The sequence below is a fragment of the Panthera pardus genome, unplaced genomic scaffold (genome assembly GCF_024362965.1).
Source record: "Panthera pardus isolate Hobbes unplaced genomic scaffold, ASM2436296v1 HiC_scaffold_12, whole genome shotgun sequence".
NCBI lineage: Eukaryota > Metazoa > Chordata > Mammalia > Carnivora > Felidae > Panthera > Panthera pardus.
The window spans coordinates 8,187,931-8,203,516 of record NW_026526677.1 but is presented as its reverse complement, the minus strand read 5'-3'; the positions used below and the strand labels follow the sequence as shown (position 1 = coordinate 8,203,516).

The 15,586-nt window shown below is 55.2% G+C and overlaps 1 protein-coding gene across 1 annotated transcript; it reads left to right on the top strand.

The window, feature by feature from the left end:
* The first annotated feature begins 263 nt into the window (after positions 1-263).
* On the top strand, positions 264-14,002 carry STIP1 (stress induced phosphoprotein 1). The gene is made up of 14 exons (XM_019414785.2): positions 264-388; positions 3,640-3,849; positions 4,339-4,480; positions 5,841-5,982; positions 6,931-7,099; positions 8,267-8,393; positions 8,486-8,588; positions 8,853-8,973; positions 9,651-9,747; positions 10,054-10,178; positions 12,384-12,420; positions 12,622-12,725; positions 12,932-13,104; positions 13,513-14,002. The coding sequence occupies exons 1-14, from the start codon at positions 380-382 to the stop codon at positions 13,583-13,585; spliced, it is 1,632 nt and encodes a 543-aa protein (XP_019270330.1). The 5' UTR covers positions 264-379; the 3' UTR covers positions 13,586-14,002.
* Positions 14,003-15,586: the final 1,584 nt, after the last annotated feature.

The following is a 15,586-nucleotide window of genomic DNA, read 5'->3' as shown; positions in this document are numbered from 1 at the left end:
CAATGGGCGCGGCCAGCGCGGCCACGATTGGCGGGCCAAGCGACCAATCCCCGTCGCAGAAGGGCGCCCCTCCCTCCAATCGTGGAGCCTGGGGTGGGCGGGGCTTGTCGGGAAGAGTCCAATCCGGAGGCGCGGGGGAGGCAGGGCTGAGGGCTTACTCTCAGGCGTCCAATGATAGAGAAGCAAAGATGATGGGCCAGACTTCAAGCCAATAGTAGGGAAGGATAGAAAGCCCCCTCGGGGAGCGCGACCAGTGAGCAGGCGAGGAAGGGGCGGGATCCGGGGGTCCCGGCAGCTTCTAGTAGGTTCCAGAAGGCGGCGCGTGCGGTTGGGAACGCGGAGCGGACGGAGTCGATTCAACGGGGTTCCGGGCCGGGCTATGGAGCAGGTGAAGGGGGAGGGGCGGGCCGAGGCCCCGGGGCCACTCGGGGACAGGCCGAGGCCGGGCCGCGAGTGGAGGAGCGGCGGCGGGGCGGGCGCTAATCGAGGCGGTCGGGGCGGCGGCCTGGGGCCGGGCGAGCAGCTGGGGAGGCGAGGGCGTGAGGGCCGCGGCCCACCGGGCGGGAGGTGAGCAGTGTAGCCAGGCCCGGGCCGCAGGGGACGCGGGGTCCACTCAGCGCCCGTCGCCTGCCGGCTCGGCGAGGAGGACCGGGGGACGGCGACAGTCCGGCTCTAAGTCGGGCCCGCGGCGGGAAGAGAGGCCGTGGCTGGGCCCCGGAGGCCTCCCGGGAGGTGGCCCTGGACTGAGCCGGCGGCGGAGTGGGGGGGGTGGGGGGGTGGGTAGGGCGGCGCTGGGAGGGATGGAGGTGGGCGGGGGGCTTCGGAACCGGCGGGAGGGACCGGGTCCACACCAGGGAATGCGCCACCCGGGAGAGCGGGGATTGCCGACGGAGAAGCCACCCGGACTTGGTCACAGTTAACTTGGAGGGATGCAGGGAGCGGGGACGGAAATACACTGGAAGTAGCCAGGTAGCACATCCTACTTTCCTGCATCTGGAAAGGCCGGGATGGAAGAGCGTTGATGGAAGGTTTGAAGAGTAAGCGGGCCGATTTATCTGCCTGGTGCAGGAAAGGGACGGTGCGGCGAAAGTCCGTAGAACCAGTCCAGGTCTAGCAGCGTCTTGCAGAGAGATATGAGGCTCCTCCCGTTCTTTTTTTTTCTGTTTTGGGGTGTGTGTGTGATTCGAGAGTAGCTGAAGGCTGATCTTTCTGGAGAGTTGGTTTCTGGTTACCCAAGGAGGAATTGGTCGCTGTAGAAAATGTCGTGTAGTAGGCTGTGTAGATTAAGCAGCCAGAAGTAAGTTATTTGTCTCGGCTCATTTTTAGGGGACCGAGTTTGCAACCGCTGCTGGTTGCTTGTCGGTGGCTTAATTGTATCCTCCGCAGCCCGCAGGTTGTGAAAAGCCTGGAGAGATTTTTATTCAGTCGGAAACTTTGTCAGTGGAAGCGTAACGATGAACCAGATCTGGAGCCTGTTTGGTAAATTAAGAAAGAGTGGAAGTGGAGGGGTTAAAAAGTTTTTGCTCACTTGGGATAGTAAAGTTGCACCTGGGATTAAACAGACTGAGGTACGGACAAGAAAATGAGTTCTGGAATGAGAAGCACATCGCTCTTCAATGGAAGGGGTTTGTCCCTCAGTTATCAAAATAGGAAAAAAAAAAAAAACTTTTTAAAATCGCACCACCCGTTGTAGATAGAGTAGATGGAGCTAAAACACATACGTGGGGGCAGACAGTGAATGAACGAGTGAAGTCGGGACGGCAACTTGGTGATTGTGGTGCAGGCAGCCTGGCGGTTTACCTCTGTGTGTCAGGACCTGCTCTCCTGGGCCGGTTGGACATGCGACGCCTCTGCCTTTGGTTTTCATCTCCAGCTTGGAGATCTGAATTTCAGTTTTAGGAAATAATCCAAGGTGGAGGGATTGGAGTGTCCAGTTTTTCATGTTTTGATGTTTTAAGCTTCGCGCTTTTCAGATAAATCCCAGGGTAATTAATACACCTTTTACCCGAGACCCAGTGTAGACCTGCAACCGTGTAGCGCGTTTATTTAGCATGATGGCATTTGCCATCATGTGCCTGGTGTGCTGGTATTTTCTATCCTACTTGATCTTTTAAAGTGCTGGTCACCACCTGCAGGCTTGATTTCCTGACCTACTGCTGGTCAGCGCTCCGTGTGGAAACGGGGGTTTTGTGGGAGAGACAAGAAGTCCACGGCGCCGTTCTCAGCTGCCGCTTGTTCTCAGCTGCCGCTTGATACTAGTTTTTTAAGTTTTTGCTTTCTGGTCTCCTTCCCGGGTTCGAAGGTTTTTATCCCTTGCTAGATTTGGCCCTGTTTGCCGGGCTTTTTCTTTTTCAAGGCCGCCTCTCCCACATCCCTGGTTGATGGAGGGAAGTTCCCAACTGGTTTGCCCCGAGGCTCCAGAAGTGTTTCCCTTAACACTTCTTTCTTGCATCAGTCCGTGCCGGCTCCCAGCTGGATGATCGATCTGGAGAGAGAATGGTGTTAGGAGAAGCCCTATAATCAGGACCACGTTCTGAACGTTGGAGAGGGTAGGGGATTAAACCACAAGTAGGTTGTTATTATCTTGCGTATCTTTTATAGTAATAATTACACGCGGCAAAGACTGACCTGGGGAGTTAGCTCTACCACGTTGTGATGGGTGACCCCACCTGGGCACGGAAATAGATTCTTCCTGATTGCGGGTAAGCATCTTGAGGCTCCCAAGAAGCCATCGCGAAGCCTTCAGGTCGCTCGCTGGGGGGCCTGTGTCCCTGCCCACTCCTGCTCCTCCCTTCGCCGTGGTCTCTTCCGCGAGGAGTGACCGACTAGGCCACTAGGCCTGTGTTCGGTTTACCGTTTGGGCTCCTTGGCGTTCTCGTGGCCAGTGAATTTCTTTTTCCACGAAAGGAGCTCTTGAGTGTGTTCTAGAGTGGCTTCGTCAGCCCCAGGTGGAGGCTTGGAGAAAACAGTGGCTGCCGCGCGTTCCTCCGAACTGGAGCCAGCGGAGAGCGAGGTGTCAGCCTGCTTTTCCTGGTTACTTACTTTTCTTGTTGGCCCCACCCGAAGGTGTGGGAGATGGCAAATGAATTCACGCACGCTTTCTTTCTCTCGGTGTGTAAAGTAACTTTTTTGTTGACAACCGAAGTATGAGTGTCGCTTAAAAAATTGGGACCGGATGGGGCGCCTGGGTGGCTCAGTCGGTTGAGCGTCCGACTTCAGCTCGGGTCACGATCTCGCGGTCCGTGAGTTCGAGCCCCGCATCGGGCTCTGGGCTGACGGCTCGGAGCCTGGAGCCTGCTTCCGGTTCTGTGTCTCCCTCTTTCTCTGCCCCTCCCCCGTTCATGCTATGTCTCTCTCTGTCTCAAAAATAAACAAACATTAAAAAAATTTTAAAAAAAAAAATTGGGACCGGTGCACCTGGGTGGCTCAGTCGGTTGAGGGTCCGACTTCGGCTCAAGTCATGATCTTGCAGTCCGTGAGTTCAAGCCCCACATCGGGCTCACTGCTGTCAGCATGGAGCCTGCTTCGGGTCCTCTGCCCCTCTCCCGCTTGCGCACGCACGTTGTCTCAAGAACTAGGAAAAACGTGGAAAAACAGCGCGTTACGGAAGAAACTACATGGGTTCCTTTTTTTCCTCAGGTGAACGAGCTGAAAGAGAAGGGCAATAAGGCCCTGAGTGCCGGCAACATCGATGATGCGTTGCGGTGCTACTCTGAGGCCATCAAGTTGGATCCCCAGAACCACGTGCTCTACAGCAATCGCTCAGCGGCCTACGCCAAGAAAGGTGACTACCAGAAGGCTTATGAGGATGGGTGCAGAACCGTGGACCTGAAGCCCGACTGGGGCAAGGTAAGCCGTGGGCGGACTGGGGCTCTTGACGCTTCCCAGGAATGCCTCCTTGCCGTGCCGTTTTCGAATACTGGGCCCTCCCGACCCGGCTGGCCGCCCGTCCCGGTAGGCTGCGTGGCGTATCGCCCCTCCGCTGTCCTCCCGGTCGGAGGATGCTCCTCGGAGTCGTGGCACTTGTCGCGTCCGAGGTGCCGTCGGTTGTGAAGGCAGGGCTGATCTCTGGCGCTGCTGAGAAAGAAAATGCCACCGGAGGAGCGGACGACCCCGGGTCGGAAGATGAATCGAGGTGGGGCGGGTGAGCGTCTTTGAGAGGTGGCCGGATCCTTACGGTTTTCAGTCTTGGCGTCACGTGCTTCTCCTCCTGTTTTCCTTCGGCCTTCACGTGAATATCCATTTTGTCCCAGGGAGCGTAAAATAGCTTCTTTGGAGTTCGTCTTCTGGACTTCCAGGTGTTCTTTATTTTGTCGTGTTCTTTCTTTTTGGTTTAAGGGCTATTCGCGAAAAGCAGCAGCTCTTGAGTTCTTAAACCGATTTGAAGAAGCCAAGAGGACCTATGAAGAGGGTTTAAAACATGAAGCAAATAATCCTCAGCTCAAAGAGGGCTTACAGAATATGGAGGCCCGGTTGGCAGGTAGGCCCCAGTACACTGTTGGTTTCTTTCTTTCTTTCTTTTTGTCTGTCTTTCTTTCTGTCTTTCTTTGTTTCTTTCTTTCTTTGTTTCTTTCTTTCTTTCAATGGGACTAACTTCAGGGCACCTGGGCGGCCCAGTTAAACGTCTGACTCTCAGGGGCGCCTGGGTGGCTCAGTTGAGTTGTCCGACTTCGGCTTGGGTCATGATCTTGAGGTTTGTGGTTCAAGCCCCGTGGCAGGCCCTGTGCTGACAGCTCGGAGCCTGGAGCCTGCTTTGGATTCTGTGTCTCCTCTGTGTGTGTGTGTGTCTCTCTCTCTCTCTCTCTCTCTCTCTCTCTCTCTCTCTCATGTTCATGCTCTCTCTCTGTCTCTCGATTATAAGTAAATGCTAAAAAAAAAAAAAAAAGTCCAACTCTTGATCTCCACTCAGGTCGTGGTCTCACGGTTTGTAGGTTTGAGCCCGGTGTTGGGTTTCTGCATGGGCAGCATGGAGCCTGCTGGGGATATTCATTCATTCTCTCTCTCCCTCTCTCCCCCTCCCTCCCTCTCTCCCCCTCCCTCCCTCTCTCCCCCCTCTCTCTCCCCCTCTCTCTCCCCCTCTCTCTCCCCCCCTCTCTCTCTCCCCCTCTCTCTCTCCCCCTCTCTCTCTCCCCCTCTCTCTCTCCCCCTCTCTCTCTCCCCCTCTCTCTCTCCCCCTCTCTCTCTCCCCCTCTCTCTCTCCCCCTCTCTCTCTCCCCCTCTCTCTCTCCCCCTCTCTCTCTCCCCCTCTCTCTCTCCCCCTCTCTCTCTCCCCCTCTCTCTCTCCCCCTCTCTCTCTCCCCCTCTCTCTCTCCCCCTCTCCCTCTCCCCCTCTCCCTCTCTCTCTCCCCCTCTCTCTCCCCCCTCCCCCCTCCCCCCTCTCCCCTCCCCCCTCTCCCCCCCTCCCCCCCTCCCCCCTCTCCCCCCTCTCCCCCCTCTCCCCCCTCTCCCCCCTCTCTCCCTCTCTCCCTCTCTCCCTCTCTCCCTCTCCCTCCCCCAGCTCGCTCTCTGTCTCAGAAACAAAACACACCTTTTTTTTTTTTTTTTTTCCCTTCATGTTTACTTTTTGAGAGAGAGGGAGACACAGAATCCAAAGCAGGCTCCAGGTTCTGAGCTGTCAGCACAGAGCCCAATGTGGGGCTCAAACCCACGAACCGTGGGATCGCAACCTGAGCCGAAGCTGGATGCTTAACCGACCGAGCCACCCAGGCGCCCCAAAACACACCTTGAAATTTTTTTAATGGGATTAACTTTGAGGCTCCCTCCAAATGTCTGGTGGGCTAGGGGGCATAAAACTCAAGCGAACTGACTTCTCATCATGTGCTTTCCTTTGTTCGGAACAGAGAGGAAGTTCATGAACCCTTTCAACATGCCCAATCTGTACCAGAAGTTGGAGAGCGACCCCAGGACGAGGACACTGCTCGCTGATCCTACCTACCGGGAACTGATAGAACAACTGAGAAGCAAACCGTCCGACCTGGGCACGTAAGTTGGGGCAGCACCGTTGTCTCTGGAAATGGGTGTGAACGTGGTACTTCTTTTCTGGGATCCTGTGTGTGTGTGTGTGTAGAGGTGTTCCTCAGACAGCAGGGTTTCTGCCTTCGTTTTTCTCCAGTGAGCGGTAGGTATTTGTTGGTTTGTCTTTCTGGAAAGGGTTAAAGAGGACACGTGTCGGAATAATTTGGAATCTTCATTCCTAACCTTCAAGTGCCTCTCTGCTGCTCTCCCATAATTCTGATCTGGCGCCAAGTCTATCCTTTCCATACATATCAGACGCTGTCTCCTGGGATGTCGCAGTGAAGGTCATGGTGGAAGAGTGTGTCAGGCGTAAAGACGCGTCTCTTAGTCATCCTGGTATTCGTGACTCTGAATCTCTGAGTCCCGAGATCCCGTCCCTCTTTGTGTCTCCTGGCTTCGAGAAGTAAATTTGACATCTGTTAGCTCATCGGGAATGGATTTTTGAAGGGTCGAGTATTCCCCGGTGGTACCTCATGGCTGGTGCAGAATCTTGCAGTTTTTTCTGTGGGTGAACAGCTCTCTGACACGGTAATCTGAGGTTTAGTGGCAAATGTGGGTTTAAGCTCCGTTGTGGACAGGGCTGCCTGGGTGACTCAGTCAGGCGTCTGACTTGACTCCAGCTCAGGTACGTGATCCCGGCATTGTGCTTCGAGCCCCGCCTCGGGCTCTGTGCTGAAGGGCGCGGAGCCTGCTTGGGTTTTTCTCTCCCTGTGTGTCTCTCCCTGCACACACCCGTGCGCCTTCTGTCTCTCTCTTTCGAATAAACTTAAAAAGAAAATCACTTTCCAAAGGAGTGATGAGAGTTATTCCACTGAATTCTTATTTGAAAACCTAATACTAAAATCAGTTGTGAGGAGAAATAATAAATCATCGTGCTTTGCTTTTCTTTTCTCTTTTTTTTTAAACCACTGCTAGGAAACTGCAGGATCCCCGGATCATGACGACGCTCAGCGTCCTGCTGGGGGTCGACCTGGGCAGCATGGATGAGGACGAGGAAGTGGCCGCGCCGCCTCCGCCGCCGCCTCCCAAGAAGGACACCAAGCCAGAGCCGATGGAAGAAGATCTTCCAGAGAATAAGAAGCAGGTCTCGTTTTTCCTCCTTCCTCTCGCACGTTTCGGACAGCGTTGTCCGCAGGACGTCCGGGACGCGGGGGCGGCTGTCGTCGTTGAGCGCTGGGTCGCTGTTTTCCGTCGGAGCGGTCGGCGTGTGAAACGCTTCCTTTTCCGAGCGATTTCACAAGAACGGCGCGCGTGGGACCTGTGGCTGCGCGAGCTGCCCTTCCGAGGTCCCCGGAGCTGCGCCCTTGCCACCAGCGTGGGTGTGGGTCAGGGCAAGCCGGGCAGGTTCTGGGTGACCCTTGTCCTTGCCGTGACCCAGAAGGATGTCGTCTACCGCGCGTCCTCAGGCATCTGTTTTCTGGTTGGACGTGGCGTGTAGTTGAAAGTTGTCTACTTAGCGACACTGGCTTCCAGAGCGGGAGGCGTGTGCTTCGGTGACTTTATTTCCTTTCTCATCAGGAACAACAGATTGTTGCCAAATTAAGCGCTTTCACATGAGTAAGCGTCGGTTGTTCGGGGTGTCTCGAAGTTGGAAGCTGGCCCTGTGGTGTGGGCGGTGAAGCGCCGTGCTGAGACTCGTGCCCTGGGGACAGACCCTTGTCAGCATCCCCGACCCCTCCCTCTGCCGCTCTGACCACAGAGCCCCCGAGGTGGCCGCCTCACAGAAACCGGACTTGCCACGGCCTCCCGTGGTCAAACCGGGTAGAAAACTGCTGTTCTCTCCCAACTTGCTTCAGGTCGGAGGGATTTTCTCTCCCCTGAAAAAGCCCTTTATTTTCTGACCAAGTCCAGGAGAGTAGATAGAAAAGGGGGAGTTTTCGAGGAGGCAGAGGTGAGACCTTAGCATCCCATTCTTTTTCTTTTTTTTTTTTTTAACGTTTATTATTGAGAGACAGGGAGACACAGAATCCGAAGCAGGCTCCAGGCTCTGAGCTGTCAGCACAGAGCCCCACGCGGGGCTCGAACTCACAAACTGCGAGATCATGACCTGAGCCACCCAAGCACCCCATTAGCGTCCCGTTCTAACAGCCCTCTGCCTTTAATCCTGCAGCTGGCTGAGAAGTGGCCGCAGCGCGGGGACCGTGCTCCCGCACGCAAGGCTAGTCGTGCGCGCTGCTCGGCCCGTGACGGGTCGCAAGCTCTTTGCCGCCTCCGTTCGGTTTGCTCAGTGCTCCTTCCACACCTCATCTAGGCGCTGAAAGAAAAAGAGTTGGGGAACGAGGCCTACAAGAAGAAAGACTTTGACACGGCCTTGAAGCACTACGATAGAGCCAAGGACCTGGACCCCACCAACATGACTTACATGACCAATCAAGCAGGTGAGGCCCAGGCCGTGGGGTGACTTCGTTGTCCTCGGGCGGTCCCGGGGAGGGACACGGGTTGACTCTTCGTTAACCATCCTGCCCGGCAGCCGTGTACTTCGAGAAGGGCGACTACAGTAAATGCCGGGAGCTCTGTGAGAAGGCCATCGAAGTGGGGCGAGAAAACCGAGAAGACTATCGACAGATTGCCAAGTACGCGCGACCTTCGGCGGTACCTCGAGTGGGGTGGAGGGGTCGATGTCCAAGACCTAAGTTTTCCTGCGTGGGGAGGAGGGTGGCTGGCCACACAGCCTGCTCTGTAAGCCGTGGGCTGGACAGGAGGCCACGGGCGTCCAGACAAGAGGTGTTTGGAGGGTGTGGTGTCCGAGCGGGGTGGGGGCGGGGGGGCTTCTCTCCAGGAGCTGCCCTTGTCTCTGCTTTGCTCTCAGCACATTCCTTTTCTGCTTGTTTCGTTAGAGCTTATGCTCGAATTGGCAACTCGTACTTCAAAGAGGAAAAGTATAAGGACGCCATCCATTTCTACAACAAGTCTTTGGCAGAGCACCGAACCCCGGATGTGCTCAAGAAATGCCAACAGGTGGGTAGGGAAAGAATACGTGTCCTGGTGTTTCTTAACTTATCCACTGTAGCATTACGTTTAATAATGAACCGTTAAGATTTTTTTTTAAGTCGCGTCTTTGGTCATTTTATACCTCGTCCTTATCACTTGACAACATGTAAGGAATAACCGCGATTTTTTTGCTCTCCTTTTTGTCGGCCAAGATCGTAACCTTTTACTGGAGGTCAGTGCAGTTAGGGTTATTATTGTGACTTAGGATTTATTTTTTATTTTACACAACCAAAGCGCCGTGTTATCATGCCAGTTGTCCTAAATTATGGAGTGGGGTCGATTTTTATTCACAGAAAGACGGGTCAGAAAGTGAATTGTGCTGTTAACACATGCCTCATATTCACATCCTCGTATTCACGCTTAATCTTGTACCAAGCATATGTCAGTACTGCTCATCGGTTCACTGTGTGTTTTCATGATGAGGAAGGTGTAATTCTTTTGTTTTTAAGTAAGTAAGCTCTTTACCTAACCTGGGCTCGGACTCCCAGCCCCAAGATGATGAAGAGTTGCGTGCTCTGAACAAAAACTAAAATGTTGCTGACAGTACTTTCTGAAAATCAAAATCTGAATCAGACCCTTATTTTAGTCCAATGTTTAGGTTTACAACAGTGTAAATGATTACTCCGAGGATTATTTTTTCTTAGGCGGAGAAAATTCTGAAGGAGCAAGAGCGGCTGGCCTACATAAACCCCGACCTGGCCTTGGAGGAAAAGAACAAAGGCAACGAATGTTTTCAGAAAGGTATGTTACAGGGGCGCCTGAGTGACTCAGTCGGTTAAGCGTCCCACTTTGGCTTAGGTCATGATCTCACAGTCCATGAGTTCAAGCCCCGCGTCAGGCTCTCTGCCCCTTCCCACTGGCGCTCTGTCACTGTGCAAAAATAAACAATAAAGGTACATTCCAGCTCAGGTGACAGAGCTTCTGGATGAGTGATGAGTGATGCAGACGTGTTCTCTGTGCCTTGGCGGGCTGCAAGCTAAATGCCCTCGGTGGGGGAGGAGGGTGGCTTTTTGCTTTCTAAAAAAAGTTTCTTCTTTCCTTACCCAGGGGATTATCCCCAGGCCATGAAGCATTACACGGAAGCCATCAAACGGAACCCAAAAGATGCCAAATTGTACAGCAATCGAGCCGCCTGCTACACCAAACTCCTGGAGTTTCAGCTGGCGCTCAAGGTGGGCACATCGGGGAGTGTGCAGTGCCTGTTACGGCAGCGAATCTGTGCGTGAGGAACGTTGTTTTTTCTCTTTTCGCGTCGTCAACGTCTTTTTGATGTTCTTACTTTGATCTTAGAGTCAGAGGGATGGTGCCGTGCGTGTGAGGTTTGTAAAATGCAGGACGTATGCTGGCTCAGTCCTGGCCCATCAGTAGTTAGTGTGGTTGGGAATATTTGGAAACGTGGATCCGTTTCCGTCTTCGCCGACGATGGATTCTTTTTCTTCCCCATCGCTTCCCCTCCCCCCTCTCCCCCCCCTTTTTTTTTTTTTTTTAACACTTTACATGTTCAGTTCATTGGGGTCAAGTTCATTCCCATTGTTGTGCACCCATCACCGCCTTCCTCATCGAGAACCTTTCCATCTTCCCAAACTGAAAGTGCACCCTTTGAACACTAACTCCCACTCCCCCGACCCCTGGCGGCTACCGTTCCGCTCTCTGGCTCTCTGAACGTGACCCCTCTAGGGACCTCCTGTAAGTAGAACCATCCAGTATTTGTTCTTTCGTGTGTGGCTCATTTCCCTGAGCGTCGTGCTGTAGCAGGTGTCCGTGTTTCCTTCCTCCTGAAGGCTGAGTACTGTTACCTCGCACAGGTACCCCGCTTTCTGATCTTCTAGGCATCCTCTCCCAGCGGTGGTGCTGCATCCTGGGGCAGCACAGTGTCTGTCTGCCTGTAACTATGTGTGCGTTTATACTGAAGAACCGTGGCATCGTTTCCCGCAGAAGCTTCGCCATGTTTGGTCCTTTTTTGATTAGCTCCCTTAGCAGCTCTGCTGTTCTCGGGCATATTGAGTATGGTCTCGCGTGATCATGTCGACGCTGGGAAGGAAATCTTCGTGGCTCTCTTGAACATGACCTGCTCTGTGCCTCTGTTAGCGATTTCTAAACTGTTCTCTAGATGCCTTTGAATGTTTTTTGTGTTTATTTTTGCAAGAGACGGTGCGCGAGCAGGGGAGGGGCAGAGAGAAAAGAGACACAGAATCCGAAGTGGGCCCCAAGCTCCGAGCTGTGAGCACAGAGCCCGACGCGGGGCTTGAACTCACAGACCGCGAGATCATGACCTCTGAGCCAACTAAGGAGGCCCAACCAACGGAGCCACCCAGGCCCCCTCCTCCTTTTTTTTTAAGTGTTTATTTTTGAGAGAGACGAGTGTGAGTGGGGGAGGGGCAGAGAGAGGGAGGCTGGACGATTTTTAAAGTGTGGTCCATCCCCGGACCATCTGGGAAGGTGACAAAACGTGACCCATCTAGAGACACACGGGTTTTGTTTTTTGAGGCCACTAACTTCTGGGCCTGTGCCTGGCTTCGAAAGGTCACCCGTGTGGGTACAAGGGCAACGTCAAAAACAGGTTGGTTTGCGAAGTGCAGAACCTCGGCGGTTGCCTGTGAGGAAGAGCACGTCCTCCCCCAGCTACACAAAGGGGAGCAGTGAACGGAACCATTTCTGATCTAGCTTTTGGCTGGAATAGTTGCAAGCGGGCCGGGGTGTTGAAACTCTACCGCATTGCATTCTTTTCGCTGGGATTTTCCACCTTGTGGGTACTTCAGACAGAAATAGCCAGACCGTCTGTGTGCCCTCCACCTCTTTTGGCAAGAAGTAGGGATGCGTTTTTGTGGAACCATCTGCGAAAAGAAGTAGGCTAGGTTTTGGCACTCTGCGCTCCTGAGTGCTTTTCCTGAAAGGATTCTTCCCTTCCAGTCACAGTGTCAGTCGCACCGCCTGGTCGTGGAATGGAGGCCCGAGGGCCATCTGCTGCGGTCCTCTGCTCAGATTTCCCCCCAAATCCCCTTGAAAGCTGCCCGTGTCCAGGTTGTGTGTTTCCTCTGGTCGTCACGTCCTTTTCAGTTCCTCAAACGAGAACTTTGCCCACTTTTTGCATTATTTCCCATAACCTCAGCCTTTTGAAGAGTCTAGGCCACTCGCCTTAGGTGGGGTCGGCGGTCCATAGTGTGGAATGGCCGTCCCTCGTGGTTCTGCTTGACTTGCTCTCCCGGCCGCCTCGGCCGGGCCGTCTGTGGAACGGCCCAGGCGCCCGGGTTAACAGAAGTGCCGGATGCGAAAGAACACTGTGGTGGGGCCAGGCGAAGAGTTCTGTTGATCGTTCTGCTTTCGAGTCGTTTATCTGAAGGAATGAGCCTAATTGTCTCCTTTCCTCTCCTGCCCAGGACTGTGAGGAATGCATCCAGCTAGAGCCGACCTTCAGTAAGTGCTTTCCCGCTCCCTCTCCGTCCCTGGACGTGGCCCAGAGAGCGAGAGAGGGGCCGAGAGAGGGGCCTGCGGCAGGAGCTAGCGGCGCCAGCGGGGTGGGGGGAAGGAGGTTGGTGTTCGCGCGACAGGGTGGGAGCGGTGCCCCTTGGAGCCGCGTTCCGGAAAACGCCTCACCGCTCCCGTCTCTGTCCGCAGTCAAGGGGTACACGCGGAAAGCGGCTGCCCTGGAAGCGATGAAGGACTACACGAAAGCCATGGACGTCTACCAGAAGGCCTTAGATCTGGACTCCAACTGTAAGGTGAGGCTGCCTCTGGCCTCCGGGGGTCGGGGGGAGTCTCTCCCCTGCCTCCGGTCCTCCTCCGGGTCGTCTCGGTGCTTCTTCGCCGACTCTTTCCTCTTGCCCGCTTCTCTCTGACTTCCCACTTCTCCGTTCCCTGTGTTTGGGCCGAAACGGTGACCCGGTTAGTGCTAACGCCCTCCCCTGTTGGCTTTGCTGGGATGCAGGAGGCGGCAGACGGGTACCAGCGCTGTATGATGGCCCAGTACAACCGGCACGACAGCCCCGAGGACGTGAAGCGACGGGCCATGGCCGACCCCGAGGTGCAGCAGATCATGAGTGACCCGGCCATGCGGCTCATCCTGGAACAGATGCAGAAGGACCCCCAGGCGCTCAGCGAGTAAGTAGAGGGGGGCGGAGGTGGCCCCGGGGGACGAGGTGGAGAGAGGTGCGGCCGCACAAGGTGGGTAGGGATGTGATCGGTCCGGGCGAGCGGCCGCCGTGTGTTCTCTTCCGTCGAGAAGGCGGCGGGGCCGTTGGCAGGGAGCCCAAAGGGCCTCCTTGCTGCGTCGGCCGCGGTAGCTGGAGCCGCCTGGCGGGAAGACGGGGCGGCCTCGGCTGAAAGCTGTGTCCGTGGGCTCCTGCCGGGCGGGGCCCGGGCCTTCACAGAACGGTGCTCTCCGGAGACCCTTCACCCGCCTCCTGTCGGCGCCTTTCGGGGGGGTCGCGTGGGGGTGGCTTCGAGAGCAGAAAGCCCTTTTCAGGTCAAGTCTCATTTCACCTAACTTGGCTTTTTTTTCCCCATCAGACACTTAAAGAATCCTGTAATAGCACAGAAGATCCAGAAGCTGATGGATGTGGGTCTGATCGCAATTCGGTGATGACTTCCTCATCATCCCCTTCCCTTCGCCCTCGTGTGGAAAGAGGAGCCGGGACCGCGGCCAGCCGCGCCGAGCAGAGGGGAGAGCAGGGGAGAGCGAACGACTTCTGTCTCTATATTTATATAGACCCACGTGGAAGACACAGAGACTCGTACTCAAGTTACTCGCACCGCCGCTGCCTCTGGGCCCTCCCAGCACACGCATGGTCTCTTCTGCCGCCCTCGGGTTCCGTGTTCCCTTCCCCGCCCTCAGTCGCTGTCTCGGCTGCTCTCCCATAGTTGGTTATTTTTTATTTGGGGCAGTGGGCACGTACGGGGAGGGGAGGGTGTTCTTCCCGACCTCAGCTCCCAACTGTCTTCACGTTGTTAACTCCACGTGCCCTTCTCCAATAAAACAAGCCAGTCGGGCGTGGTTATACGTTGTTATGTCCTTGTAATTTTGTTTTGCTAAATGACTTTGAGGCCGAGGTCCCGCAGGGTTCCCACCTGGAGTGCGGGAGAGGTGGGAGTGTGAGTTGACTGGGGACCAGAGCCTCTTTGTAATGGGGCTGCCCTGGGTGACCTCCGTGCTTCGGTCACTAGGTGGCGCTGTCGCCCCACGCCAGCTGAAAGGGTTGGGGGGTGGGGTGCTTCCCTATCCAGAAGGGCACCAAACTCCAGAGGTTCGGGTAATTTCCTGTGCTGTTTGGCTCTTCACCCTCTAATCTCCGCCAGAAACCAGCTGGATGGAGAGAACACCGGCTCCCGGGCAAGAGCAAAAAATGTTTCCCGGTATGAGAGTCTTTGGACCACCTTCTTGGGAGACCCAATCTGTCAGCTGCTCTGTGTTTGCGTTTTGAGAGAACTCCCCGCTCTCGCTTCTGGCTCTTTGCTCAGAGGAGGCCCCCGTGCACCTTTCTCCAGATCGGGTTTCATCCCGCACCAGCCACTTCCGCCGTGCTGCCTCAAGTTCAACCCCAGTGAGATCAAAATCCTCCCGATGTGCCCGCTGGGGATACCGCATCCACCCCGGCCTGCTGTCAGTTGGCCCCGCTGTCACGAAAAACAGCGATGACGTTGCTGAGGCAGCCAGTGATTGGAAGGGCCTGAGGAGGACAGTAAAACTGTTGGGGACAGGCCCCTGATCCAGGGCGTACCTTCTGCCGCTGCCCTGATCAGAGCCCCCAGGGAACTGCCAGGAGACCAGGAAGACCTGAAGCATAGTCAGAATACTCACTTTCAATGAGCTTGTCAACAGTGCCCAGCATACGGCACCAGCCTTTACCTAGAGAACTCAATGGAACCGTTGAGATCCTGGAGACTGCCCCGTGGGAGCGGCCATGTCGAGGGCCTCGTGACACCATAGATGACGTCAGCAGGGGTGGGATGCCCAGCTAGTTGAGAACTACGAAGGAAGATCCTTCAATAAAGGATCATTTGGCAACCACACACACAAAAAAGACCTCACTGCTCTCAACCAAACTTCGAGTAGGCTTTTCATTCCACTTGAACGTGATTGCAGCAAACTCTAAAACCTTGGACTAGGGTGGGAGTGAAACTTCCTCATTTGCTCCAACGGAGCAGCTTTCTGAGCTAGGAAGCTGCTGAGGCCAGCAGCCGGCTGCACTTCCTGCTGCCTTGACTTTGCATACACTGGCCTTCCCCTGGGAATCTCCGGCAGGCCCCCTCCTCCATCTGGGTGGCAAGTTCAGAAGGGCCTCCTCTCCGCGGGCGCCCTGCTGCACTCCGGCGCTACTGACCAGAGGCTCTGTTCCCTCCGGCCCCAAACCCATTCTCTCCAGAAAGGCTCCATTCCTGCCAGGAGCCAGCAGTGAGCACAAGGCCTAAAGCTTACATCCCGTGTCCGACTTTGGCTCAGGTCGTGATCTCGCGGTTCGTGGGTTCGAGCCCCGCGTCGGGCTGTGTGCTGACAGCTCAGAGCCTAGAGCCTGCTTCGGATTCTGTGTCTCCTCCTCTCTCTCTTCCTCCCCTACTCACGCTCTGTCTCTCAAAAATAAAGATT